Source organism: Leucoraja erinacea, chromosome 3 (genome assembly GCF_028641065.1).
Source record: "Leucoraja erinacea ecotype New England chromosome 3, Leri_hhj_1, whole genome shotgun sequence".
NCBI lineage: Eukaryota > Metazoa > Chordata > Chondrichthyes > Rajiformes > Rajidae > Leucoraja > Leucoraja erinaceus.
The window spans coordinates 17,001,901-17,029,188 of record NC_073379.1 but is presented as its reverse complement, the minus strand read 5'-3'; the positions used below and the strand labels follow the sequence as shown (position 1 = coordinate 17,029,188).

The window sequence follows — 27,288 nt, the reverse complement described above, 5'->3', positions numbered from 1 at the left end:
ATGTGTGTGTGTGTGTGTGAGTGAGTGAGTGCATGAGTGTGTGTGTGTGTGAGTACAATGCGGAGAACTGTCTTCTGTACTCCATATCTCTTCCTTTGCTCTTCCTATTGTACTTGGGTTTGATGTGGTTATGTTTACGTACAGTACTAACTCATCGAATTGGACAGCGTGCAAAGCAAAGCTTTTCACTTTACCCCCAGTACGCACAACAAAAATAAACCGAAACCTAAACAAAATTGCTGACAGTATTGCGGTACACATGACAATATGGAACTGATACCAATACTAACTTTCTTCCTTTAACAACAGTTTGATCAGCTGAAGGACTACAGACAGCGCCGCGAGGCACAACAGAAGCAGCGTGAAATGGAGGAACGAGAAATCCTGGCAGAAATGGATGAGAATGAGAAGAGGTTACTGAATGATAATCTGGTGTCTCACACTCAGCTCACACTTAACCAGGTAACTTTTAAGAGAGTGTGTGGGAAGCAACTGCAGATGCTGGTTTACACCAGAGATAGACACAAAATGCTGGAGTAACTTAGAGGGTCATGCTGCTGTCTCGCCGAGTTACTCCAGCATTTTGTGTCTCATTTTATGAAATGCAGCTCCGTTCATAAGTCATGGGTTCACTCGATCTCGGGTTCGATCCTGACTACGGGTGTTGTCTGCACGGAATTTGTACGTTCCCCCTGTGACCATGTGGGTTTTCTCTGGGTGTTCCGGTTTCCTCCCACACTCCAAACACATGCAGGTTTGTAGGTTAAGGCATTCGGCCCATCAAGTCTACTCCGCCGTTCAATCATGGCTGATCTCTCTCTCCCTCTCCCTCTCCCTCTCCCTCTCCCTCTCCCTCTCCCTCTCCCTCTCTTCTTCCCCCTTCTCCACATAACCCCCAACACCCTAAAGGGCCTGCACCACTTTCCTGAGTTACTCACAAATTCTCCCTTGATTCAAACTCGGAGAATGTCCGTAGCGAGTCCGTAGGAGGCCGTATGAGTCCGTAGATATATCGTAGCGGCTCGTTCTGCCAGCCGTAGGTACTCAGGGCATCAGGTAAGTCGGGACATTCTTTTCAGCATGACAAAAAAGCCCACGAGTAAAAGATAGTCAGGAGGAGGAGTTCGTAGATCACAAAAATCTTGATTTTTTTTTAATGTCCTTTCGGCAGAGGACTCGGGGAAAGTGGGACAGGCCCTTTACTGATCAAAGCAGATGATAGCGTGTTTTGCCTGAGTTTACACGGATACATTGAAGCACAGTGCATTCCATCTTGAAATCCATTTGTCATTTTCCCGAAAAGAATAAAAAATCTTCCCGAGAGGTGGGACAGATAGATATGTTTATTGAACTCGTGTGCTGTTGAATTCATTCATTTGAAGGGACAAAAAAAAGGATTAAAAAATACAATATACATGAAAGCTTTTGCCCCGGAAACATTTCGACTGCGTTTGACTGAATTTCTTCAAACTCCAACTGTGTTTATGCCAATGATGATGCCAATTTTGCTTTCGACTTTCTTTACACACGACTTGCCTAGTACCAGACAGGGCCAATCAGGTAAGTCGGGATCGTTGTCTCCTATTCAGTGCATGACTGGGGGATGAGGAAAAAAGTCGCACGAAAAGGCAAAAGGATAGTCCTGCGGCAGCACAAGGCAGGCAATGATTCGTAGCTCACGGCCTGTTCTCACCTTCTCCATCATGATCTGGTTTGGCTCAGCCACCAAGCACGACACCTGGAGGCTGCAGCGAATCGTCCGATCAGCAGAGAAGATTATTGGCTGCAACCTTCCCTCCGTTGATGAACTGTACAAGGTGCAAGGGCCAGGAAGCGAGCGGGCAAGATCATCTCTGACCCCTCTCACCCTGGCCACAAACTCTTTGAATCACTTCCCTCTGTAAGGCGACTTCAGACTGTCAAAGCTGCCACAGCCAGACATAAAAACAGTTTTCATCCACGAGTAGTTGCTCTACTCAACAGCCAAAAATCTGTAGCCTCCCTTTGATCTGGTTGATTTGCATGCTTGATCAATGGTGATTTATCGTTAAATAAATTATTATTAAAAAATCTTCCCGAGTATGTCATGTTGTTACTTGTGGGACAGATAGGCAAATTTCTTGTATGTGAATGCTTTGCCAATAAACGTACTTACTTACTTAATTGGCTTGGTAAATGTAAAAATGGTTCCTAGTGAGTGTAGGATGGTGTTAATGTGTGGGGATCGCTGGTCGTCGCGGACACGGTGGGCTGAAGGGCGTGTTTCCGCGCTGTATCTCAACTGAACTAAAAACTAAAAATGACTGATACAAGCAGTAAACATGAGAGAATGAGTTCATCTCATCTCATGATCAGCATCCGGTAGGCCGCGCGACTCTCGTCAGCAGCGGCCTCTGCACCCCGTCCGCGTTTTTATGTTTTTATGTAGTTTTTGTTATTTTTTGTTGGGGTGTGTGTGTGTGGGAGGGAGGGGGTAACTTTTGAATCTCTCCCTGCACGGGAGACCCGACCTTTTCTTTGTCGGGTCTCCGTTGTCGTTGGGGCTGCAACGAGGAGCGGCCTCCAACAGGAGAAGACCGGGGACTCTGGTGCCGACGACTCACCTCACCGTCGCGGAGCTGGCCGAGTCCGGAGCGGGTGGAGCGGTGGTGGAGCGCTGCTGCTGCTGCTGCGGCCCGACCTCCGGAGATTCGGAGGCTGCAACTGCGGGTCTGGCGGACGGCGGCACCGGGAGCCCGCGGGTCCCTGGAGGGAGACCGCTTTTCAGGGCTCTCGCAACGGCGACTTCTCCCGCCCGAGTTGTGGGGTCGAAGAGCTCCTGGAGCGGGGCCTGACAGCACCGCCCCGCGCGGCTTGGAATGGCCGCGGGACTCTGCGAGCGCACACCGGGGGCTCTAACACCAAGACCCGGTGTGCGACCCCGCACCACCCGGCGTGGCTTTAATGGCCGCGGGACAATCGCCATCGCCAGCCGGGGGCTTTGACTTTGACTCTGACATCGGGGGGGGGGGAGAGTGCAGTGGAGAGATAAGTTTTTTTGGCCTTCCATCACAGCAATGTGATGGATGTTTATGTAAATTATGTTGTGTCTTGGGTCTATTTGTTTGTAATGTACGGCTGCAGAAACGACATTTCGTTTGGACCTCAAGGGGTCCAAATGACAATTAAATTGAATCTTGAATCTTGAATCTGAATTTGGAGAGTTTAGTAGTTTTGTTTAGATTAGAATATTGTCCCGTGTACTGAGGTACAGTGAAAAGATTTTCTTTTGGTGTTTTGTCCTTTTGTATCAAGTCCTGCAGCTGCCACATGCCCAGATGAAAAATTACGTATTCTTTCTCAATTGGGAAGGGGACGTTTTGTTTTGTTTAGCTTGGAGATACAGCGCGAAAACAGATCCTTTAGCCCACTGAGTCCACGCCGATCAGCGATCCCACTCACTAACGCTATCCTACACACACTTGGGTCAATTTACAATTACACCAAGCCAATTGACCGGTGCGTCTTTGGAGTGTGGGAGGAAACCGGAGTACCTAGAGAAAACCCACGCACGTCACCGGGAGAACGTACAGACTCCGTACAGACAGCACCCGGAGTCAGGATTGAACCCGAGTCTCTGGTGCTGTGAGGCAGCAACTCTACCGCTGCACTACCCAAGTTGGAAAGATGTTGGGAGCAAGGAATTGGAAAGGTGTGGATGGAGCAAGAGTCAGTGGCTGGGATGGGTGGGAGAATCGGGAAGGGAAGATTCTCTTCTTCCCTTGTCTGACCCACTGAGTTACTCCAGCATACAGTGTTACTTTTACACTGTATCTGTAAAAGTAAAACAACGTTTAGATCGTTACTTCTACAGAAACAGTGTGAAAACAGTCCCGTTGGCTCACTGTTTCCACACTGACCATCCATCACCGTCACGCGAGTTCTATGTTATCTCATTGTCTCATCCACTCCCAAAAATGCTAGAGGCAATATTACAGAGGCCAATTAACCACCAATTTTGAAGCACGGTGGCGCAGCGGTAGAGTTGCTGCCTCACAGCGCCGGAGACCCCAGGTTTGATCCTGACTACGGGTGATGTCTGTATGGAGTTTGTACGTTCTCCCCGTGACCTGCGTGGGTTTTCTCCGAGACCGAATGACCCGTGTCGAAATGCTTCACCATTATTGCGAAAGACGAAAAATGATCAAGTATCGGGAAAAACAACTGAACGCAGCTTCATACAGAACTTTCCATTCAGGGCAACAGAAGCCACTTGGTACAGTGAGGTGTCAACTCCTCACAGATGGGTTACCAAGCGGTTCCTGTCACCTTTCACCCCCATCCACGTCTTGGTGCAGAAAGACTTACCCAAGTGTTTCGATCCAGCAATCACAGCAAAACCCATCTATTCATTGCCTCAGTGCAGAAACCCCAGCTCGGTGGCGCAGCGGTGGTGCTGCTGCCTTACATGTTCTCCCTGTGGATGTTCTCCGGGTGCTCCGGTTTCCTCTCATAGAAAATAGGTGCAGGAGTAGGCCATTCGGTCCTTCGAGCCAGCACCGCCATTCAATATGATCATGGTTGATCATCCACAATCAGTACCCCGTTCCTGCCTTCTTCCCATATCCCCTGATTCTGTTAGCCCTAAGAGCTCTATCTAACTCTTGAAATCATCCAGTGTATTGGCCTCCACTGCCTTCTGTGCCAGAGAATTCCACAGATTCACAACTCTCTGGGTGAAAAAGTTTTTTCTCATCTCCGTACAACTCTCTGGGTGAAAAATTATTTCCTCATCTCAGTACAAACGCATGCAGGTTTATAGGGTAATTGGGTTCTCACATTGCGGACAATTTGTAGGATAGAACCAGCGGACTCAGTGGGCTGAAGGGCCTGTTTCTACTCTGTATCTTTAAACTAAACTAAACAAAATTAAACTAAATTCTTCATGTCTTCATTTGGTGTATTCATACCTCCTATGATGGAAGGGGCAGAGAGGGTCACATCCGTCCACATTATTCCTGTGCAGTCTGTTTAAAATACTTTAATTTTAAAGACTTATCCAGCTTATCTTTTCTCCTTTCAAATAAAGAGATTTCCGGTCTCCCCGTCATTCCACTGGTAACGTCAACCAAAGACTGTTGCAGATTGGGAGTAATGGGATGAATTAAAAGTCAAAAACTAAATTTAATTAATAACTTGAAGCTTGGGCAAAATCCAATGCAGAATGGGAATGGGCTTTCGTCATAAATAGGTCAACGGATGTTCAACGATATTGGCATTTTAATTCAATACAATACAATACAATACAATACAATTTATTTGTTGTCATTTGAACCTCATTGAGGTTCAAACGAAATTTGGTTCAAATGAAATTCATTATACCTTTATGATACTTTATTAAATATTTAGAAGCCAATTATCATTAAAATTTCATGTTTGTCTTTTTTGTGCATTCAGGTGCACCCTGGATGTGTTGGCCTTGAGCTCACGTTATAAATCGTGCAATTATTGTTGGTGTAAGGCAATGGGGTTTAGTCATTTTCAATTTCGAGGGTGAGAATTGGACTTTACTGGGTGTCCCACTGAAACTTTCCCAAAGCTGCACTTGGTTTGAAACCTGCAGTTCCTGGTGATGGTTGTAGTGTGTTCCGGCTGCAGCCGGGAAGCTGGAAGAGCTTCCTCCACTTGGACTCATCCCGAACAATCCAGCAGATGTTGCTGCCGTGTTTACAGTCATTTAGTGGCCTGATTCCCGAGGGGACGATAATGAAAGCTCTGGTTTCTTGAAATAAAAACCCACGTGGGAGAACGTGCAAACTCCACACAGTCCGCAGCAGAGGTCAGGATCGAACCTCTGACCTGGGTCTCTGGCGCCGTGAGGCAGCAGCTCTACCAGCTGTTGCTGGGCGGCATGGTGGGGCAGCGGTAGAGCTGCTGCCTTCCAGCGCTTGCAGCGCCAGAGACCCAGGTTCGATCCCGACTACGGGTACAGTCTGTACAGAGTTTGTACGTTCTCCCCGTGACCTGGTGGGTTTTATCCGAGATCTTGAGTTTCTTCCCACACACCAAAGACGTCCAGGTTATAATTTGCTTGGTATAAATAATGTAAATTGTCCCCAGTGTGTGTAGGATAGTGTGTGCGGGGATCGCTGATCGGTGCGGACTCGGTGGGTCCAAGGGCCTGTTTCTGCGCTGCATCTCTAAACTAAAGTAAACTAAAGCTGCAACTGTTCAACCTACGATTGAAGGGGATACTGTTGCTCCCACCAAGTGACGGGATGTGGGGGTGTAGGTAGGCCAGGACAGTGCGGTGTTGAGGAAGGAATGTGAAATCAAAAAAATAGATAAAAAGTAAGAAAAATGCAGGTGAGGGAAATACAAAATAAAAGCAGAAATTGCAGGAAAAGCTCAGTCGGCCTGGCAGCATCAAGTCCTTGTTAAAAATAACTTTCTGCCATTGTCAGTTTTAGGCATGTGTATAGACACGAAATGCTGGAGTAACTCAGTGGGTCAGACAGCATCTCTGGAGAAAAGGAATAGCTGATGTTTTGGGTCGAGACCCCTAACTTGTTTCGACCTTGTTCACTCTTTATATCCATGGGTTCATAGGATATAGGAGCAGAATTAGGCCATTCGGCCCATCAAACCTACTCCGCCATTCAATCATGGCTGATCTATCTCTCCCTCCTAACCCCATTCTCCTGCCTTCCCCCCATAACCTCTGACACCCACACTAATCATGAATCTACCTATCTCAGCTTTAAAAATATCACTTGACTTGGCCTCCACTGCCTTCTGTGAATTCCACAGATTCATCACCCTCTGACACCACACCGGCCAACATGCCCCAGCTCCACTAGTCCCAGCTGCCTGCATTTGGTCCATATCACTCCAAACCTGTCCTATCCATGTGAAGTTTATCTTAGTTTAGATTTTTACAGTGTGGAAACTGGTCCTTCGGGCCACCGAGCGTGCTGACCCGCCATCACATGTACACCAGTTCTAGACTACACACTAGGAACAATTTACAATTTGACCAAAGCCAATTAACCTCCAAACCTGATCGTCTTTGGAATGTGGGAGGAAACTGATACATCCATAGGAAACTCACGTAGTCACAGGGAGAATGTACAAACTCCATAGAGACAGCATCCATCGTCAAGATCGAACCTGGTTCTCTGGCGCTTTAAGGCAGCAACTCTACCGCTGCCTCACTGTCTGCCCACAAATTGGTGACGTTTAATTGTAGTTTAGTTTAGTTTTGTTCATTGTCATGTGTATCGAGGTACAGTGAAAAGCCTTTGTTGTGTGCTAATCAGTCAGCAGAAAGACAATACATGGTCACAATCAAGCCAATTACAGTGTATAGATACATGACAAGGGAATAACATTTAGTGCAAGGTAAAGCCAGCAAAGTCTGATCAAGGATAGTCTGAGGGTCACCAGTGAGGTCGATAGTAGTTTAGCACTGCTCTTTGGTTGTGGTAGGATGGTTCAGTTGCCTGATAACAGCTGGGAAGAAACTGTCCCTGAATCTGGAGGTGTGCGTTTTCACACTTCTATCCCATTTGCCTGATGGGAGAGGGGAGAGGATGGAGTGGCCAGGGTGCGACTCATCCTTGATTATGCTGCTGGCTTTGCCGAGGCAGCGTGAGGTGTAAATGGAGTCAATGGAAGGGAGGTTAGTTTGTGTGATGGTCTGGGCTGTGTCCACAATTCGCTGCAATTTCTTGCGGTCCTGGATGGAGCTGTTCCTGAACCAAGCTGTGAGGCTACCCGATAAAATGCTTTCCATGGTGCATCTGTAGAAGTTAGTAGGAGTTGTAGTGGACATGCCAAAATTCCTAACCGTTCCTGGGGATTGCTGGTCGGTACGGATCCGGTGAGCTGAAGAGCCTGTTTCCGCGCTGTATCTCGAAGCTAAGTTAAACAAAACTCAAGAGTAGGGGAATAAGGGTTTCCCCCTGAACTCTCGTTTAATCCACATTCCAAAGACATGCAGGTTAAATGGATTCTGTAAGTTGTCCCTAGTGTGTAGATAGAACTCAAGTACGGGTGATTGTTAGTTGGCGTGGACTCGGTGGGCCGAAGTGCCTGTTTCCACGCTTCATCTCTAAAATTAAAAACCATAAGAGAATATCTTTACTGCTTTCTATGCTGTCTTGATTTGGTACACATTTATCGGGTCCCTCTTTGGTACGACTGAAAGTGTCTACGTTTGTTAAAATTACAGATTTTGGAGTGTGGGAGGAAACCGAAGGTCTCGGAAAAAACCCGCGCAGGTCACGGGGAGAACGTACAAACTCCGTACAGACAGCCCCCATAGTTGGGATTCCGGGGATCCAAAACAGCATTCAACCATTATGGGGCGCAGGGTATTCTCTTGGGCAAAAGAGACCCTGTTATCGGAGTATCATTTTGCTTATTCTTCAAACCTCTTGCCTTCCCGGTCATTCTGGCAGGAGAAGGCAGGAGAATGGGGTTGGGAGGGAGAGATAGATCAGCCATGATTGAATGGCGGAGTAGACTTGATGGGCCGAATGACCAAATGCTGCTCGTATTAATTATGATCTTATGATCTTCCTTCTCAGGATGACTGTACCCCCAGAGAGCAGTGGATGCAGGAGCACAAGACTCAGTTGCTGAACCTCGCACAGAACCATGGAGAGCATGTTAAAGGTATACTGCAGCACAACCTGCAACTGGAGGAGCAGAGAGCAGGTACTTGCATCGAGCTCGATGGTCACACTAAACTCATACTCATTGCAGCGCCAGAGACCTGGGTTCGATCCTGACTACGGGTGCCGTCTGTACTGAGTTTGTACGTTCTCCCCGTGACTTGCGTGGGTTTTCTCCAGTGTTCCCACACCTCAAAAATAAATTTCCTTAAATAGCATCCCAGATTTCCTGGAATTTGATGGTATTACCTGAAATTCCCCAACTGCGCATGTGCAACTGCTTCCCCAACTGGGCCGGCATGGATACCGGGCCCACTGCGCACGCCCGGAGAGACGGCGTCATTTTGCGTCCCTACCGCGTCACCGGCGCCATTTTCTATTGTGACGCGGCTGTTGGGCCTCCCCCAACTGCGCAGGCGCGGATGGTCGTAAATATACTTTTTCCCCCTGAATCATCCCGCGGGCCCGATGCGGAAATTTCCTGAAATTATTTAATTTCCCTAAAATTACCCGAAGACAACCAGAATTTTCTGAATTTCGGGTAATTTCCTTCAAAGTGGAAACACAAGTTTTCTCAAAGATCTTCGGCTTCCTCCCACACTCCAAAGACGTACAGTTTTGTAGGTTAATTGGCTTGTTGTAAATGTAAATTGTCCCTAGTGTGTAAGTGCACGGGGATCGCTGGTCGGTGCGGACTCGGTGGGGCCGAAGGGCCTATTTCTGCGCTAAACTAAACTAGGCACTGGAAAACGAGCAAACGTGGCAACGACCACTAGATTTGATTAAAGAATACTATTGCATTTAGGTAAGCTCTAACAACTGCCCCTCATTTCTTAATTTAGGTATCTTTTCACCACTGAGGCCGTTGTATGCCCTATAGTTTATATCAGTTAATCAATCAATACATTCAGTTAATACAATCAATAATGTGGAACTTCATGAAAGAGTCCATCACCGTGAGAGATTATGTTTTCATTCTCAATGTTGCCTGTGCTGTTGAATACCAGCATTCTTTCCAGTGTGCCTGTTTGTCCCATTCAACAGATTAAGAGCTTCCCTCTGTGAGGCGACTCCGGACTGTCAAAGCTGCCACAGCCAGACATAAAAACAGTTTTTATCCACGAGTAGGAGCTCTACTCAACAGCCAAAAATCTGTAGCCTCCCTTTGATCTGGTATTTTGTTGGTTCACATGCTTGATCAATGGTGTTTTATCATTAATGTTTTATTATTATTAATGTTTAGTGTATTCTGAGACCCTCGTAACTGTCACTGTGTGTCATGTTGTTACTTGTGGGTGGAGCACCAAGGCAAATTCCTTGTATGTGAACACTTGGCCAATAAACTTACTTACTTACATTCCTACTTAATTAAAATTACATTTCAAGATCTTTACGGACTATCTCATTAGTGCAGCTACCCTGTGCTGCTGTGCTGAAGAGTCAGTCTTGTATCTTCTGCTTCTTGCGTTTGAGGCAACAGAAGTCTGCAGGAGGGTGATGCCATCCAGTTCGACATCTGTAGGTGCCCGCCCTAAAAAAGGGCGCATGCTCTGGGTTGGCGGCGCTGCTGCTGTCTCTGTTTGTGGTCGTTCGCCCGACTGAGGTCAGTTGACAGGGCTCACCATGGGGAGGTCGACAACATGAGCCGTGTGTAGATACATTGAATCACAAAGGGGGAGCAGTGAGCAGGGTTCACACGAGTCTGAAGAAGGGTCTCGACCCGAAACGTCACCTACAGTATCCATGTTCTCCACAAATGCTGCCTGACCCGTTCAGTTACTCCAGCACTTTGTGTTCTTTCCAGCCTTGTGCTGGTTAAACCTCCAAGCGTTACCTGCTAAGCCATAGACAGACACAAAATGCTGGAGTAACTCAGCGGGACAAGCAGCGTAGGCAGAGAAGGAATGGGTGACGTTTCGGGCTGAGTCCCTTCTTCAGGCTCGTGTGATTCCTGCTCACCTCTCCCCCTCTGAGAAGGGTCTTGACCTAAAACGTCACCTATTCCTTCTCTCCAGAGATGCTGCCTGTCTGGCCGAGTTACTCCAACTTTTTGTGTCTGTCTTCGATTTAAACCAGCATCTGCAGTTCACTTCCTGCACCTGCTAAGCCATGCCTGGCAGTGACAAGGAATCACTGACACATAAAATCATAAATGATAGGAGTAGAACAAGGCCATTCAGTCCACCAAGTCTACTTCACCATTCAATCATGGCTGATTTATCTCCCCCTCCTAACCCCATTCTCCTGCCTTCTCCCCGTAACTCTGACACCCGCACTAATCAAGAATCTATTTATCTCTGTCTTAAAAACATCCATTAACATGGCCTCCACAGCCTTCTGTGGCAATGAATGACACCAAACATCCTATGTAATTTGGGCTTTGTGTAAGATATACAGATATAGATATAGATATGCCATTTATTGTCACTATACATGTACAGTGAAACTGAAAGCTGCTCGTACTCAGTGCATACATACAATTTAGCACAAAAAACAAGAAACAGAAAAAACAAAAAACAGAAGGGAGATGGGGTGGGGGGGGGGGGGGGGGGGGAATAGGTGCACATACACTTATACATTTTTAAAGATTAGTATTAACTTATTGTTACAGTTTACATCCACATCCCAAAGACGTGTGTGTCTGAGCACTGCAATCCCTTCTCCTGTATCATCCTCTAACATGTTTCCTTCACCCTAAAACCAGCAGGGATTATCCACCAGAACTTGGTATCACAGTAGCTCAGCGGTAGAGCGCTAGAGACCCAGATTTGATCCTGACCTCAGGTGCTGTCTGTGTGGAGTTTGCATGTTCTCCCTGTGGCCATATGTGTTTCCACCCGGTTTCATCCCACAGTCCAAAGACATGCGGGTTTGTAGGTTAATTGACCTCGGTAAAATGCCCCCAAGGTGCAGGAAGTGGACGAGCAAGTGGGGAAAAATAGTACTAGTGTGAACGGTTGATCGATGGACAGCGTGGACTCGGTGGGCCGAAGGGCCAGTTTCCACGCTGTATCTCAAAAACAAATTGAAGAGCTGAATTTGCTTTTATTGGAAGATGGTGCAGCTGATTCTCTCAGTCTCTACAAAGGATGTTTAGGAGTGAATTGATTCATTGTTCCGTATCGGGACATATCACGGCACTCTTAACTCTTGGCCTGGCTGGGCTTATGGAGATAGCGATTCAGGATATATTTTTTAATTTCACCGCAGAGATTGTGAGAAGGCTAAATGAATTGTCGGAAAAAAGCAAGAACTTTTCTCAGGTGGAGAAAATGTTGGCGGAGCTGAAGGCACAAGAATACAAGAACGAGTTGCTCCTGGAGACGATGAGGCAACAGCTGGAGATGCTGCAGCTGGATACGATGTAAGCCTCCACGTCAGAGGTGGCGTAAATCAACATTCATTTTATTCTTCAAATGGCCTTGTGGATGGTCACGGTGGCGCAGCGGTAGAGTTGCTGCCTTACAGAACTTGCAGCGCTGGAGACCCGGGTTCGATCCCGACTGCGGGTGCTGTCTGTACGAAGTTTGTACAATCTTCCCGTGACCTACGTGAGTTTTCTCCGAGATCTTCGGTTTCCTCCCACACTCCAAAGGCGTACAGGTTTGTAGGTAAATTGGCTCGGTGTAAGTGTAAAATCGTCCCTAGTGTGTGCAAGTTCATGGTTCTTGGTCCTCCAAAATATTCCAAATGGAATTGAAACTGGAGGTAGATTAAACAGGGTAGTGTTAATGTGCGGGGATCGCTGGTCGGTGTGGACTCGGTGGGCCAAAGTGCCTGTTTCCGCACTGTATCTCTAAACTAATCTAAATCAATCTCACAACACATTAGAGGGCTTTGGTCTTACATTTGAGGTTTGTGAGGCAATGTTTATTAGGGACAGGATCAATAAACATCACAAAGTTAGTCAGAAGATAGACACTCTAATTCCCCTTCCCATCCCACACTGACCTTTCTGTCCTGGGCCTCCTCCACTGTCAGAGTAAGGCTAAATGCAAATTGGAGGAACAGCACCTCATAGTTTGCTTGGGAAGCTTACAGCCCAGTGGTATGAATATTGATTTCTCTAACCACGTATTCCCTGTATTCTCTCTCCATCCTCCCACCCAAGTCGCACCAGCTTCTCGTTCTCACCTAGCAAACAGCTAACAATGGCCTGTTTCCTTTATGATTGTAACTTTTTTGCATATTTTTCATTAATTTGTTTTATATCCCTCTACATCATCATCTATTTCTTTTGTTTCCCTTTCCCGTGACTTTCACGAAGGGTCTCGAACCAAAACATCACCCATTCTACACAAGCACTATCCTACACACTAGGGACAATTTTACATTTATACCAAGCCAATGAACCTACAAACCTGTATCGCTTTGGATTGTGGGAGGAAACCAAAGATCTCGGAGTGAACCCATCGGGTCACAGGGAGAACGTACAAACTCTGCCCAGACAGCACCCGTACTCAGGATCGAACCCGGGTCTCTGTGAGGCAGCAACTCTACCGCTGCGCCACTGTGCTACCTGCCATGCTATTAACACCTTCAGCTTTTCAGTTGGGTGGAGGATGATTGTAATGGCAAATTTCCGACTTCCAATGTCCTCTTTTCCAGTTGCCATTACTACACCGGTAAATAGGAGTGATCTCACGCAGACCTAATGGAACGGATCTTCCAGTCATTATTTCCAGTTTACTTGTTTGTTTAATGAAGTAGTTGTACAAATAAAGAGGTGAACATACCAGGTTCTCCGTATTCTGCATGCAAGTTGTAGCTGGCTGCTCTGTCCCTGGTCTGGTGAGAACTGTATGTGCTCCCTCCCTGTACCTGCCCCTTCCTGTCCCCCTATGCCCTTATATACACACCACACTGTGCATCTAATCACCGCCCCCTAGTGTCCAAAATAATACTGCAAGATATATCTAGACCAAATAATATGATATGCCAACAGTAGCTAGCCTAAACATGAATGGCTCCTACAGTGATGAGGGACAGGCTGACCTTGTTGGGAACACCACCAGTTATCAGAAAGTATTCTCTCGTACTTGCAGTTTTTGGAGAGTAATTCTCGGGATTTATCATTGCAGACAAAATAAAGCCCGAAGCAGGCAGAGCAGTTTGCCCTCACGCAACTCAAAGAAAAAGGAGACACTTCATCAGCCGCAGACCTTTGTGCCTTTCTATGGTGGAGGAAGTCTCCCATCTGAAATCAGGTAGACATTTTTTTTTCTCTCTTCCACAAATATGTAATTACTGATTCTGTTCCATTCTGTTTTGTAGTTTTTTTGCACAATCCGCAAGCTTTGCCACTTTTCATTTCACTGCACATCTCGTATGCGTATGTGACGAATAAACTTGACTTGACTTGCGAACCGACTCCCTTTGTGAACGGAGGTGTGATGTGGGATCAGTAGAGTTTTTCTGTACAACTGTCTAATGAAGGTACGGCAGTTCCTGACTGGACTGTTTGTAAGAAAGGAAGTAAATCTCACTGTGTGTTTGCATTTCGCACAATAGTAATGCGACACAAAGCACCATTTCCATCGTTGAGTCTGTCCTCACCTTCTCCATCATGGTCTGGTGTGGCTCAGCCACCAAGCACGACATCAGGAGGCTGCAGCGCATCGTCCGATCAGCCGAGAAGGTTATTGGCTGCAACCTCCCCCGCATTGACGAATTGTACACTGCAAGGGCCAGGAAGTGAGCGGATAAGATCATCTCTGACCCTCTCACCCTGGCCTCAAACTCTTTGAAGCACTTCCTTCTGGAAGGCAACTGCAGACTGTCAAAGCTGCCACAGCCAGACATAAAAACAGCTTTTTTTCCGCGAGCTCTACTCAATAACCAAAAGTCTGCTGCCTCCTTTTGCTCAGGTATTTTATTTCATTCACATATTTAAACTATAATGTTTTATTCTTAATGCTTTAATGTTTTATGTTTTATTCTTAATTGTCACTGTATGTTGTGTTGTTACTTGCGAGTGGAGCACCAAGGCAAATTTCTTGTATGTGTACATACTTGGCCAATAAACTTAGTCATTCATTCATTCATTGAACCAATGAACCACATGGGGTGTGCCATGCCAACTGGTTTTCTATAATCATTAAAGATGAACAACTCATTGGAGCTAATATTTATATGGTGTCTTTACAAATATAGAAGGTTCAGATTAGTTTATCGTCACGCATACCGAGGTACAGTGAAAAGCTTTTGTTGCGTGCTAACCATTCAGCAGAAAGACAATACATGATTACAATCGACCCATTTACAGTGTACAGATACATGATAAGGGAATAACATTTAGTTTAGTTTTGTTTACAGATCCAGTGCGGGAACAGGTCCTTCGGCCCACCGGGTCTGCGCCGACCAGCGATCCTCGCACACTAACACTATCCTACACATACTAGGGACAATGTACATTTTACAAACCTGTACGTCTTTGGAGTGTGGGAGGAAACCGAAGATTTCGGAGAAAACCCACGCAGGTCACGGGGAAAACGTACAAACTCCATGCAACCAAGCCGCCATAGTCAGGATAGAACCCGGGTCTCTGGCGCTGTAAGACAGTAGCTCTACCGTTACGCCACCGTGCCGCATCATGCAAGATAAAGCCAGCAAAGTCCGATCAGGGATAATCCGAGGGTCACCAATGAGGTAGATAGTAGTTCAGCACAGCTCTCTGATTGTGCTAGGATGATTCAGTTACGAAACAGCTGTGAAACTGTCGCTGAATCTGGAGGTGTGTGTTTTCACATTTCTTTACCTTTTGCCTGACGGGAGAGGGGAGAAGAGGGAGTGGCCAGGGTGCGACTCGTCCTTGATTATGCTAGAAACATAGAAACATAGGCTGCTGGCCTTGTTGAGGCAGCGTGGGGTATAAATGGTCAATTGAAGGGAGGATGGTTTGTGTGATGGTCTGGGCTGCGTCCACAACTCGCTGCGATTTCTTGTGGTCTTGGGCAGTGCGGTTCACAAACCGAGCTGTGATGCATCCTGATAAAGGTTGTGTTGCGGCAATGTTTAGTCAGTTTGTTGAAGAGGAAGGTTACAATTAGTAGAAAGATTCAGCATGGAAATAAGCCCTTAGGTCCATTTAGTCCAGTGTTCGATCACCCGTTCACACTAGTTCTGTATCTTGCTTTCACCTCCACTCCCTACACACTAGGGGCAATTTACAGACAAACTAACCTATAAACCCCACGTCTTTTGGAGGTGGGAGGAAACCCACACAGTCACAGAGAGAACATGAAAACTCCTCACGTACAGCACCCGAGGTCAGGATCGAACCAGTGTCTCTGGTGTTGTGAGGTTGTAGCTCTACCAGTTCAGTTTAGTTTAGAGATACAACGTGGAAACAGACCGTTCGGTCCACCAAGTCCGCATCGACCAGCGATCTCCACACTATAATATACTAGGGACAATTTACACTTACTGTATACCAAGTATACCCACCCATGCCAATTAATCTACAAACCTGCACGTCTTTGGAGTGTTTGACGAAACCGAAGATCTCGGAGAAAACCCAATGCGGTCACGGGGAGAACGTACAAACTCTGTACCGACAATACCCGTAGTCGGGATCAAACCCTAGTCTCTGGCACTGCAAGCGCTGTAGGGCAGCAACTCTACTGCTGCGCCACCGTGCTGCCCTACTTGTGGCCCCCTACTGTTGTGCCCCTGTGCCACCTTTGTGCTGCCCTCATGAAAGTCCTCAATTGCGAAATGTGGTGAGGTTTACGGGGAGAATTCCTGTGGACCGTTAACGTGACCACGGTGGGCCCCAGGGCTCTTCAGAAGAAGAGGAAGTCTGAAGAAGAGTCTGATCCCGAACCCCATTCCTTCTCTCCAGAGATGCTGCCTGTCCCGCCGAGTTACTCCAGCATTTTGTGTCTATCTTTGGCGGGTTGATTATGGGCAGAGCCGGCAGAGCCGTTCCCATAGCCATCTTCCACTGTCCACTTTGTGGCCTGGTATCATGGCCCCCAAAGCTGTGACCTCTGCTGGTCCAGCAATGTGGGTAATACAACACGGCTCTGGAACAATGGGTGCCGGGAAATCAGTGGTGGACCTGTATGTTGAAGGAGAAGTAGAGGAGATCTGAGGGGGGTTTTGTTGTGGGTAGAGCGTGGTTTGAAGTTGTGACACTTCATGAGATATTGTTGAAGGCAACATTTAGGAGGCATCTAGACAAGTATTTGAATCACCAATGCAAAGACGCTTCAGACCAAATGTAGGGAAGTGAGATGAGTATAATGGTCAGTATGGGCATGGTGGGCTGAACGGCCTTTTATATTTCCTGCCCCCTCGACTTTATTAACATTGCCTGACGTTATAATTGCACAAAAAGTTCAATATTGGTCAAGTCACTGAAATTACATTGGTGTATCTTTGTACTTTATGCTGTTATTTCTCGAGAATTTGGCAAATGTTTGGACTGAAAGTCTTTGGACATGGCTTGTGTAGAAAGGGGGGTTTGCACCAAAGATAGACACAAAAAGCTGGAGTAACTCAGCGGGCCAAGCAGCATCTCTGGCTTGAAGGAATGGGTGACGTTTCAGGTCGAGACCCTGACTGAGAGACTTCTTCAGACTGAGAGTTGGGAGAGGGAGACACAGAGTAAGGTGTGAACATGAGACCAAAACAGATGCGGTTCAGAGAAAACGTAGAATTGTTAGCTCGGAGAAGGTGACAACAGAGCAAAGAGATAAAATGTAATTGGGGACAGTCAGACTGGTCAGAGAACTAGGACGGGGGAGAGATGGAGAGAGAGGGAAAGTAAGGGTTACTTGAAGTTAGAGAAATCAGGGTGGGAATGGGAGTAAAAGTGTTTAGTAACCGGGAGATCAGGTAGGTTTAGGCGGAATGAATGGAGGTGTTCAGTGAAAAGGTCGCTGAGCCTGTGCTTGGTCTCGCCGTTATTTTTATCTAAGAGAATTGACTGACCGAGTTTGAAACGCACTTGGATGAAAGATCCAAAATACAGGTTCAATATTTGTTGATTTCACTGTGGGCCACAAGACTTGTTACTTTGCCGTAATGTTCTATCTTCTACGTTCCACCCAACTTCTGCAACACATCTTTGCCAAAACAATGATCTTATGAGCTTCTCGTTGGCCTTGGGAATGTATCTCATTCCAGGAGGTGCCCCTGGAACGGCTGGGATTATCCATCCTCCAACCTCCATTTGTCTTGGCATCTGCTCTACTCTCCGCAGATGGCACGGGTGAGATTGGTAGCATGGGTGAGATGCAGAGAATTGTGGACTCAGCCCAGACCATCACACAAACCAACCTAGACACAAAAAGCTGGAGTAACTCAGTGGGACAGGCAGCATCTCTGGAGAGAAGGATTGGGTGATGTTTCGGGTCGAGACCCTTCTTCAGACAAGGGGTCTCGCCCCAAAATGTCACTCATTCCTTCTCTCCAGAGATGCTGCCTGTCCGGCTGAGTTACTCCAGCTTTTTGTGTCTATCTTTGGTTTAAACCAGCATCTGCAGTTCCTTCTTACACACAACTCATCCTCCCTTCTATTGATTCAATTTATATCTCACGCTGGCTCGGCAAGGCCAGCAGCATAATCAAGGATGAGTCGCACCCTCCCTCTTCTCCCCTCTCCCATTGGGCAAAAGGGATAGAAGTGTGAAAATGCACTAGATTCAGGGACAGTTTCTTCCTGGCTGTTATCAGGCAACTGAATCATCCTATCACAACCAGAGAGCAGTGCTGAACTACTATCTACCTCATTGCAGACCCTGGGACTATCCTTGATTGGACTTTGCTGGCTTTACCTTGCACTAAACATTATTCCTTTATACACTGTAAATGGCTCGATTATAATCATGTGTTGTCTCTCCGCTGACTGGTTAGCACCACACGACAAAAGCTTGTCACTGTACCTCGGTACACGTGACAATAAACTAAACTGGATGAGAGTCGCAGATCAAAGGGGTGCATTGCTAATTTCATTGCCATTGGATGCTGCTACCTCTGCTTGGTTTTGTTCAATGATCAATAATGTTCCTCAATTCTATCTTCACTTTCCTCCCAACCCGCCCCAGTGCCTTGCGGCTTTCCTACCTGCAGAATGGAGGCAATGACCAGCTGATCCTGGTGCAGTTGCATGATCTCTTGGCGGAAGCTCTACAAGTGGAGCGGAGAGAGAAGCTCCCGAGGACTCATCGCAAGGAGCGAGCCCACAGTAAGATGAGAGCCCGTGCATACCCGTCTGTTTGTTGATGGTGCAGAGTGGTGTGGAATTGATATTGGCCTGTGGGTTCTCGAGTCATAGAGTGACACAGCATGGAAACAGGCCCCTCATCCCAATTTGCCCACACCGGCCAACATGTCCCAGCTACACATGTCCCAGCTACACCACAGCATTTGGTCCACATCCCTCCCACACTGTCCTATCCATGTACCTGTCTAACTATTTCTTAAAAGTTGGGATAGTCCCAGCCTCAACTACCTCCTCTGGCAGCTTGTTCCACACACCCGCCACCCTTTGTGTGATAAGGTTACCCCTCAGTTTTCTATTAAATCTTTCCCTCTTCCCCTTAAACCTATGTCCTCTGGTCCCCGCTTCACCTACTCTGGGCAAGAGACTCTGTGCATTTACCCGATCTATTCCTCTTGTGCTTTTATACACCTCTATAAGATCACCCCTCATCCTCCTGCACTGTGAGGATGAATGTGGAACTGCTGGAAGGCAGCGTGTAGATCATTTGAGCGGGCAAGGAGGCGCAGCAGTAGAGTTGCTCCCTGAAGTGCCAGGGACCCGGGTTCGATCCTGACCACTGGTACTTGTCTGTACGGAGTTTTACATTCTCCCCGTGACCTGCGTGGGTTTTGTCCGGGATCTCCGGTTTCCTTTCACACTCCAAAGACGGACAGGTTTGTAGACTAATTGGTTTTGATAAAATTGTAAATTGCCCCTAATGTGTGTAGGATAGTGTTAGCGTGCGGGGATCGCTGGTCGTCGCGGACTCGGAGGGCCGAAGGGCCTGTTTCCACACTGTATCTGTAAACTAAACCAAACTCTAAGCTACAGTTTACTGTTTACAGTTGAGTTTATTGTCATTTACAGTTTATTCACAGTGAAAAGCTTTTGTTTAGTGCTAACCAGTCAGCAGAAAGACAATACATGATTACAACGGGACCATGCAAATTGTATGGATACATGATAAAGGAATAACGTTCAGTGCAAGGTAAAGCCAAGGTAAACTAATTAGTCCCGAAGGAACCTCTTTGTGCTCAGCAGCCCCCCCACTACAGGTCCCTCTTAGTTGCCACGTAAACCAAGGAGCAGTGAGAAGCTTTGTTGCAAGCTAACCTGTCAGCGGTAAGACTATACCTGATTATTTCCCCTTCCCACTAGGGTTGCCAACTTTCTCACTCCCAAATAAGGGCCAAAAGGTCAAAATAAGGGACAAATTCCCAACGGCTATTGGTTGACTCGGCCGTGGCTGGGTGAATGATGAGTTGGCCCGGGTGCTGGACTGCATACAAAGCCCAGCCGGCGGGCCAGCTGAGGAGTTTTGGACCGGGCCGCGCGACATTACGCGCAAAGTCTGGCACCCCATCCAACTCGTGAACCGATGATCGGCCATGAGAAGGAGGGGTGGTGGTGTTGGCGGTAAGCGAAGGTCCGAAGGTCGGACAGCTGGCCGGGCTGCCGACCGACGGGGCCATGGGCGAGACGCTGCTGCTGCTGCACTCCATGGGCTGCACTACATCGGGATGGGTGAGGCAGGATTGGATGTGCCTCTCCGACCCGACAGTCCCCTCGACCCGAGTAGCAGCAGTCAAATACGGGACAAGGGCGGTCCCGCATGGGTCAAACCAATAGGGTGATTTCACTAAAGGTCACTGGAGCGTAGATCCGCACCCACGTGACCAAAATTCTCAAGTGGAGGACACTCGAGGGTTCGGTACATGTTAGTGGATGGGAAAAAACGCATTTTCCCACCCGTTAAAAACATAGAAAACGGCGAGGTTGTGAGCTGCAATTTACTGTGCCAGTCGGGGTGACCGTGAGGCACAGCTACCTAGATTTACAGGGAAAAAAAAAGATAGCAAGTAAGGTAAATTCAAAAGGGAACTGAAGGTGCCAATCCGGCGGAAATGAACAGCCGACATTTGCCGTGGATATTTAAAGGTCCAAAATATCGGGAATTATCGCGTTTGCTCGCTGAATTTATCAAAAGTAAGTTAATAAGTTAATATTTTTCCCATCCACTAACATGTACCGGAACCCCCGAGTGTCCTCCACTTGAGAATTTTGGTCACGTGGGTGCAGATCTACGCTCCAGTGACCTTTAGTGAAATCACCCTATATACGGGATATCCCAGCTAATACGGGACACTTGGCAACCCTACTTCCCACACACCTGGCATCTATGTAAATAAACGTTCAGTGTCCCCACCTTGATCGGTAGGAGGGCACGATACGCTGAGACGCAATTTGGACTCCGAGCTGATCACTGCGGAGATAGAAAATCAACGTCTGGAGGAAGAAATTCTGAAGCTGAGGGTGAAACGACAAAGAAACCACAGGCCACAAAAAGCCCTGAAGACGTCCACTGGACATAGACTGATACTAACAGGTAATTATCACCTTTGTCATCAAGCTGGGCTACAGAAGCTGGGCAGACCCGAAGTCGGATCGTATACGATCACGATCACGATCACACTTTGTTGATCTCAGGAGGGATACTGGTCTGCCAACAGTCAAGAAACACAACAAGATTCATGAAACATGAAATGAAAGTGACGAATGCAACGTCCATGATTGGGGATGTCCAAAGATTGGGAGTGGGGGGGGTGGGGGGGAGGGGGCCCCGGGTGGGGGGGGGGGTGGAGGGGTCAGTCCCAGTCTGTCCACGAGAGCCCCGAGTACCGACGAGTGGCCATTACCGTAAATCTCCAAGTTCGAATCAGGGCAAACTCAGGAAAACTCTTGGAATGAACTCGTACCATGGGACGGGGGTTTAAGTTTCCTCATACAGCAAGGAAACAAGTCCTTAAGCCTGAAGTCTGAAGAAGGGTCTCGAGCCGAAACGTCACCTATAGATGCTGCCTTACCCACTGAGTTTCTCCTGCATTTCTTGTCTACCTTCGATTCTTTCTTAAACAAAAAGTCCTTAAGCCCACCTTGTCCATGCTGACTAAGTTGGCATATTGTGCTAGTTCCATTTGCCTGCATTTGGCCCAGAGCCCAGTAAACCCTTCCTGTCTATATCTGTTCACATATCTTTGAAAATTCATAATTGTATCGGTTTTTGTAGCCTATTATGGCAACTCATTCGAATTCAGATACGAATTACCATCTGACTGAATGTATTGTCTCTGTGGTCCCTCTTTGTTCATGGCACAGTGGTGCAGTGGTGAAGCTGTGCCTTACGGTGCCAGAGACACGGATTTGAACCCAACTATGGGTGCTATCTGTACGGAGTTTGTACGTTCTCCCTGTGACCCCCTGGGTTTTCACCGGGTGCTCTGGTTTCCTCGCACACTCCAGGGACGTACAGTACAGGTTTGGAGGTTCTTTTTTAAAAATACTGTAGTAAATTTCCCCCCTAGTGTGTATGATAGTGCTCGTGTATGAAGTAATCGCTGGTCGGCGCGGACTCGATGCGGCAAAGGGCCTGTTTCCACGCTGTATCTCCAAAGTATAAAGAAAGGAGGATTTTATCTTTTATTACCCTAAATGATTTATTTTTTATTAATATTAAAGTAAACCTATTTAACGTAATTTTTAATTTATAATAAGATTACAATCAATTTTTTTCTCCAGCCTTAATATTACTTGCAAGAAAAATAATAACTTGAGTGTTGAAATGTCTTTTCTGGTGGAAGGAGGTGGAAAGGATCAGGCACTGATCTCATGGAAAGATGACAACCAGAAGATGAGGGCCCTGAAGACTGAAATTGACCTTTTGAAGCAGGACATGGAGATTCAACGTCTTCAACGTCACCTGAGGAGCTCAAAGACTCAAGTTCTTGCAGCGGCCCCTGTTCCAACCCCTCCCCTCGTGCCAGCGGTAAGTGGAGATAGTGAGCAGACGACACAACTTTGGGCAACAATTCTTGATTAGTTTAGGAAAGAACTGGAGATGCTGGTTTACATCGAAGATAGACACCACAAAATGCTGGATTAACTCAGGGCAGCAGAAGGAATGAGTGACGTTTCGGTTTCTCTCCAGTGACGCTGCCTGCCCCGCTGAGTTACTCCAGCATTTTGTGTCTATCTTCAGATAGAGTGAAAGATTGTTTCATTCATTGAAGGTTTAACATCACACAAGTTCAGTACCAAAATGACAAGCCAGAGCTTTAGAGCAGGACAGCGGTAGAGTTGCTGCCTTACAGCGCCAGAGACCCGGGTTTGATCCTGACTGCGTGTGCTGTCTGTACGGAGTTTGTACGCTCTCCCCGTGACCAAGAACGAAGAGGGGCCGTCGGGACTATATTGAACACTTTGCAACTTTCCCGCATCCCTATACATGGTAACTCTTTGCATACTTTATGTAGATAGATTTTCTCTTGTTTGTTGTTGTCATTGCCTGCCACTTGTATGGAGTGAATGTTACTTGTCACCTATCAGCCCTGAGCTGGTTATTGCCCATGGTTGCTGCTTTATTTGCGTACTGATGTGAAGACCATTGATAAAGCAGCTGAAGGTGGTTGGGGCTTGGACACTACCCTGACGATCTCCTGCAGAGATGTCCTGTGGCTGAGGTGATTGTCCTCCAACCTTCACAAGCATCTTCCGACATGCTCTGTGTGATTCCATCCCGCGGTTCACAACATGACATGTGTCCCTCTAGTTTTAGACTTCCTTAGGAGAAAGACTGACCATCCCCCTTTTTAAATGTGACCACATGATTTATATAAGGTAAATGAAAATGCTGGAAAAACTCAGCGGGTGAGGCAGCATCTATGGAGTGAAGGAATATGTGACGTATTGTGGAAAACAAACTTGCCTCGCACGTGTCCTTTAAACTTTCACCCTTCCGCCTGAAAGATATGCCCTCTTGTTTTTGACATTTCCACCAGGATAAAGGTTCTGACAAGTCTACCTCTTCAAAGGGATAAGGGACAGAACACGGGCAGATGGAAGTAGGGCAAAGAGCTCAATAGAAAATTCCTGGATCCATTCTTGGTAATCTAAGTGCAGAGCGGGATTTTGAATTTGCTGACACTTTTATTGTTTGTGGAAGTGAACTTTGTGCCACAAAAGGCTCAATGTCCTGTCGGCTAGTTAATAGGTTAGTGAATCCAGGGCTCAGAACTGTTCCTGATGGACATCATGAAGATCAGGCTTCTGTTTCTGGAATTTCTCCTTCTCCAGAGGGCAACTAGTGAGAACGTATTGATCTGGCCTGCAGACGGAAGTCACTGGATTAACTTGAAATCCATCATCAACGAGCTGATCGTAAGAGGTCACAGTGTTACTGTAGCTGTGAGTTCAGCTGCACTTTACATCGACTATTCTGAACCCTCACCAGTGAAATTTGAAGTATTTCAAGTGCCGTTTACCAGTGACAAGTACAGAGATTTCATGCATGCGATTTTGGAATTCTGGATCTATGAAAAACCCCAAATATCCCACTGGGAAGCGTACAGAAGATTCTCAGCAATCATGGAACGTGGAATCAAACTTGCCAAAGACATCTGTGACGGGGTGATAAAGAATGAAAAACATTTGCAAAAACTGCGAGATTCGAAGTTTGATGTCGTGCTCTCCGACCCCCGTGCATTTCTGTGGGGATCTCCTGGCTCTGAAGCTGGGAATTCCCTTCATCTTCTCGCTGAGATTCTCCCCGGGATTTACAGTGGAGAGACTCTGCGGACAGATCCCAGCCCCTCCCTCCTATGTACCGGCGATCCTCTCAGAGTTTACCGATAAGATGTCGTTTACTGAGAGAGTTCAGAACGTTCTTTACACATTCATGTACGACTGGATGTGCAAACGGATGTGGCGTGATTGGGACTCCTATTACAGTGAAGCTTTAGGTGAGGTTGACATTTTCCTTTCTTTTTGTCATTTGACTTGAATGCAAAATTGCCAATTAGTCATGTAGAAATTAACAACTTGTAACTACTGACGTAACAAAGCCAGCTATGTTATTTTAAAGTATAATCTTCACCATTTTGACAAGGTATTCATTGAAGGTACGTACAGTTCGTAAACTGAGCCAGTATTTAATGGCCCATCCTTAGTTGCCCTTGAGAAGGTGGTGGTGAGCTGCCTTCTTGAACTGCTGCAGCCCTTGAGGTGCGGGCACACTCATGATGGTTTTAGAGAGATAGTTCAAGGATTTTGTCCCAGCTACAATGAGAGAACGGTGATATATTTCCAAGTTGGGATGTTGTGAGGATGGGAGGGCAGCTCTCAGGTTGGTGGTGTTCCCATGTTCTTGCTGTCTTTGTCCTTCTAGCTGGTAGAGGACATGGCTTTGGAAGGTGCCATCTTTGGTGATTTGCTGCATTGCATCCTACTGGTGGTACTAACTGCTGATAGCGTGCGTCGGTAATGGAGTGAGTGGATGGTTGAGGATGGGATACCTGTCAAGTGGGTGGCCATGTCCTGGATGGTGTCGAGCTTCTTGAGCATTGTTGAGGCTGCCCTCATCCAGGCAAGTGGAGAGTATTCCATCACCCTCCTGAGCTGAGCCTTGTGGATGGTGGACAGGCTTTGAGGAGTCAGGAGGTGAGTTACTCGCCCCAGGGTTGAAAACATCTAACATGGTCTTGTGGCCACATTGTGTGTGGGGCTGTTAGTCTACATTCATGAGCATATAGGTCAGGCCTTCCCAATATAATCTCATCTGGCAAACCATCTATCCTTGCAAACAAGATTCTCTACTGCCCTTCCTTTTTAGTATCTATAGCGTTGTTCAGGCCAGATGTTATTGTGGGGGCCAGATGTTATTGTGGGGATGTGAGGGGTTACTGTGGAGTTCATTGTTCATTCAGGATTACTGTGGGGTTCAGTTTTAGTTGTGGGTTCTGGGCGTTACTATAAACTTGTCATGGCTGTCGTGGGGTTCAGGTCACAATGGAGTTCAGAGGTAATTTCACCCATTCATTGAGAAATCTAAGTTGCTACTTTTGACGAGGTTTAATTTACAAAGTAAAATATATTCAAGATAACTATTTTCATAAGAATACCAATGCCTCTCAATTTTCTCTTAAATCTTTCTTTTCCCACCTTTAAAAAATATATGCCCTCTAGTTTTAGACTTCCCCAGGAGAAAGACTGAACATCCACCTTTTAAATGTGTCCACGTGATTTATATAACTCTTTTTCTTTCCCTGTCCCCTTGATTTTGCGACTTGTATCAGGTAAACATGTATCTGTAAATCAGCATTTGCATCATGTTGGATCATAGAACAGTCTAGCCCTTTGGCCCACAATATCTGTGCTGAACATGAATTCGAGTTAAACTAATCTGCTTCGCATGATCCATCCCCTCCATTCCCTGCATATCCACGTACCTATCTAAAAGCCCCTTAAATGCCACTAACGTATCTGCCTCCACCATCACCCCTGGCAACATGTTCCACGCACCCACCACTAACTGTGGAAAACAAACTTGCCTCGCACGTGTCCTTTAAACTTCACCCTTCTGCCTTTAAATTTATGCCCTCTAGTTTTTGACATTTCCACCTTAGGATAAAGGTTCTGACAAGTCTACCTCTTCAAAGGGATAGGGGACAAACACAAGCAGATGGAAATAGGTCAAAGAGCTCAATAGCAATCCCTGGATCCATTCTTGGTAATCTAAGTGCCGTGCGGGATTTTGAATTTGCTGACACTTTTATTGTTTGTGGAAGTGAACTTTGTGCCTCAAAAGGCTCAATGCCCTGTCGGCTAGTTAATAGGTTAGTGAATCCAGGGCTCAGAGCTGTTCCTGACGGACATCATGAAGATCAGGCTTCTGTTTCTGGAATTTCTCCTTCTCCAGAGGGCAACTAGTGAGAACATATTGATCTGGCCTGCAGAAGGAAGTCACTGGATTAACTTGAAATCCATCATCAATGAGCTGATCGCAAGAGGTCACAGTGTTACTGTGGCTGTGAGTTCAGCTGCAGTTCACATCAACTATACTGAACCCTCACCAGTGAAATTTGAAGTAATTCAAGTGCCGTTTACCAGTGATAAAATTCAAGATTTAATGAATGCAATGTGGGAATTCTGGATCTATGAAAAACCACAAATATCCCACTGGGAAGCGTACAGAAGATTCTCAGCAATCATGGAACGTGGAATCAAATTTACCAAAGGCGTTTGCGACGGGATGATAAAGAATGAAAGACTTTTGCAAAAACTGCGAGATTCGAAGTTTAAAGTCGTGCTCTCTGACCCCGTGCATTACTGTGGGGATCTCCTGGCTCTGAAGCTGGGAATTCCCTTCATCTTCTCTCTGAGATTCTCCCCGGGATTTACAGTGGAGAGACTCTGCGGACAGATCCCAGCCCCTCCCTCCTATGTACCGGCGATCCTCTCAGAGTTTACCGATAAGATGTCTTTTACTGAGAGAGTTCAGAACGTTCTTTACACATTCATGTACGACTGGATGTGCAAACGGATGTGGCGTGATTGGGACTCCTATTACAGTGAAGCTTTAGGTGAGGT

At 46.7% G+C, this 27,288-nt stretch overlaps 2 protein-coding genes across 2 annotated transcripts in view; both read left to right on the top strand.

The window, feature by feature from the left end:
- On the top strand, positions 1-24,555 carry LOC129693775 (uncharacterized). Its single transcript, XM_055630547.1, has 8 exons — positions 1-462; positions 8,571-8,700; positions 11,868-12,021; positions 13,739-13,864; positions 18,710-18,849; positions 21,086-21,253; positions 22,506-22,690; positions 23,998-24,555. Exons 1-8 carry the CDS (start codon positions 367-369, stop codon positions 24,553-24,555), a joined length of 1,557 nt encoding a protein of 518 aa, XP_055486522.1. The 5' UTR covers positions 1-366.
- The window catches only part of LOC129695342 (UDP-glucuronosyltransferase 2A1-like), a 52,123-nt gene continuing 48,021 nt past the window's right edge, over positions 23,187-27,288 (top strand). Inside the window, exon 1 of the mRNA XM_055632203.1 lies at positions 23,187-27,281. Coding sequence (XP_055488178.1) covers positions 26,576-27,281 — 706 coding nt within the window. The 5' untranslated portion in view covers positions 23,187-26,575. The remainder of the gene's footprint in view (positions 27,282-27,288) is intronic.

Excerpts from the sequence above, each read along its gene's own strand:
- LOC129693775 (XM_055630547.1), top strand. The coding sequence starts at position 367 with ATGGAGGAACGAGAAATCCTGGCAGAAATGGATGAGAATGAGAAGAGG. Across the intron at positions 18,850-21,085 it reads TCGCAAGGAGCGAGCCCACA|GAGGGCACGATACGCTGAGA; the intron begins GTAAGATGAGAG and ends CTTGATCGGTAG. Across the intron at positions 22,691-23,997 it reads CCCCTCCCCTCGTGCCAGCG|AGGGCAACTAGTGAGAACGT; the intron begins GTAAGTGGAGAT and ends CTCCTTCTCCAG.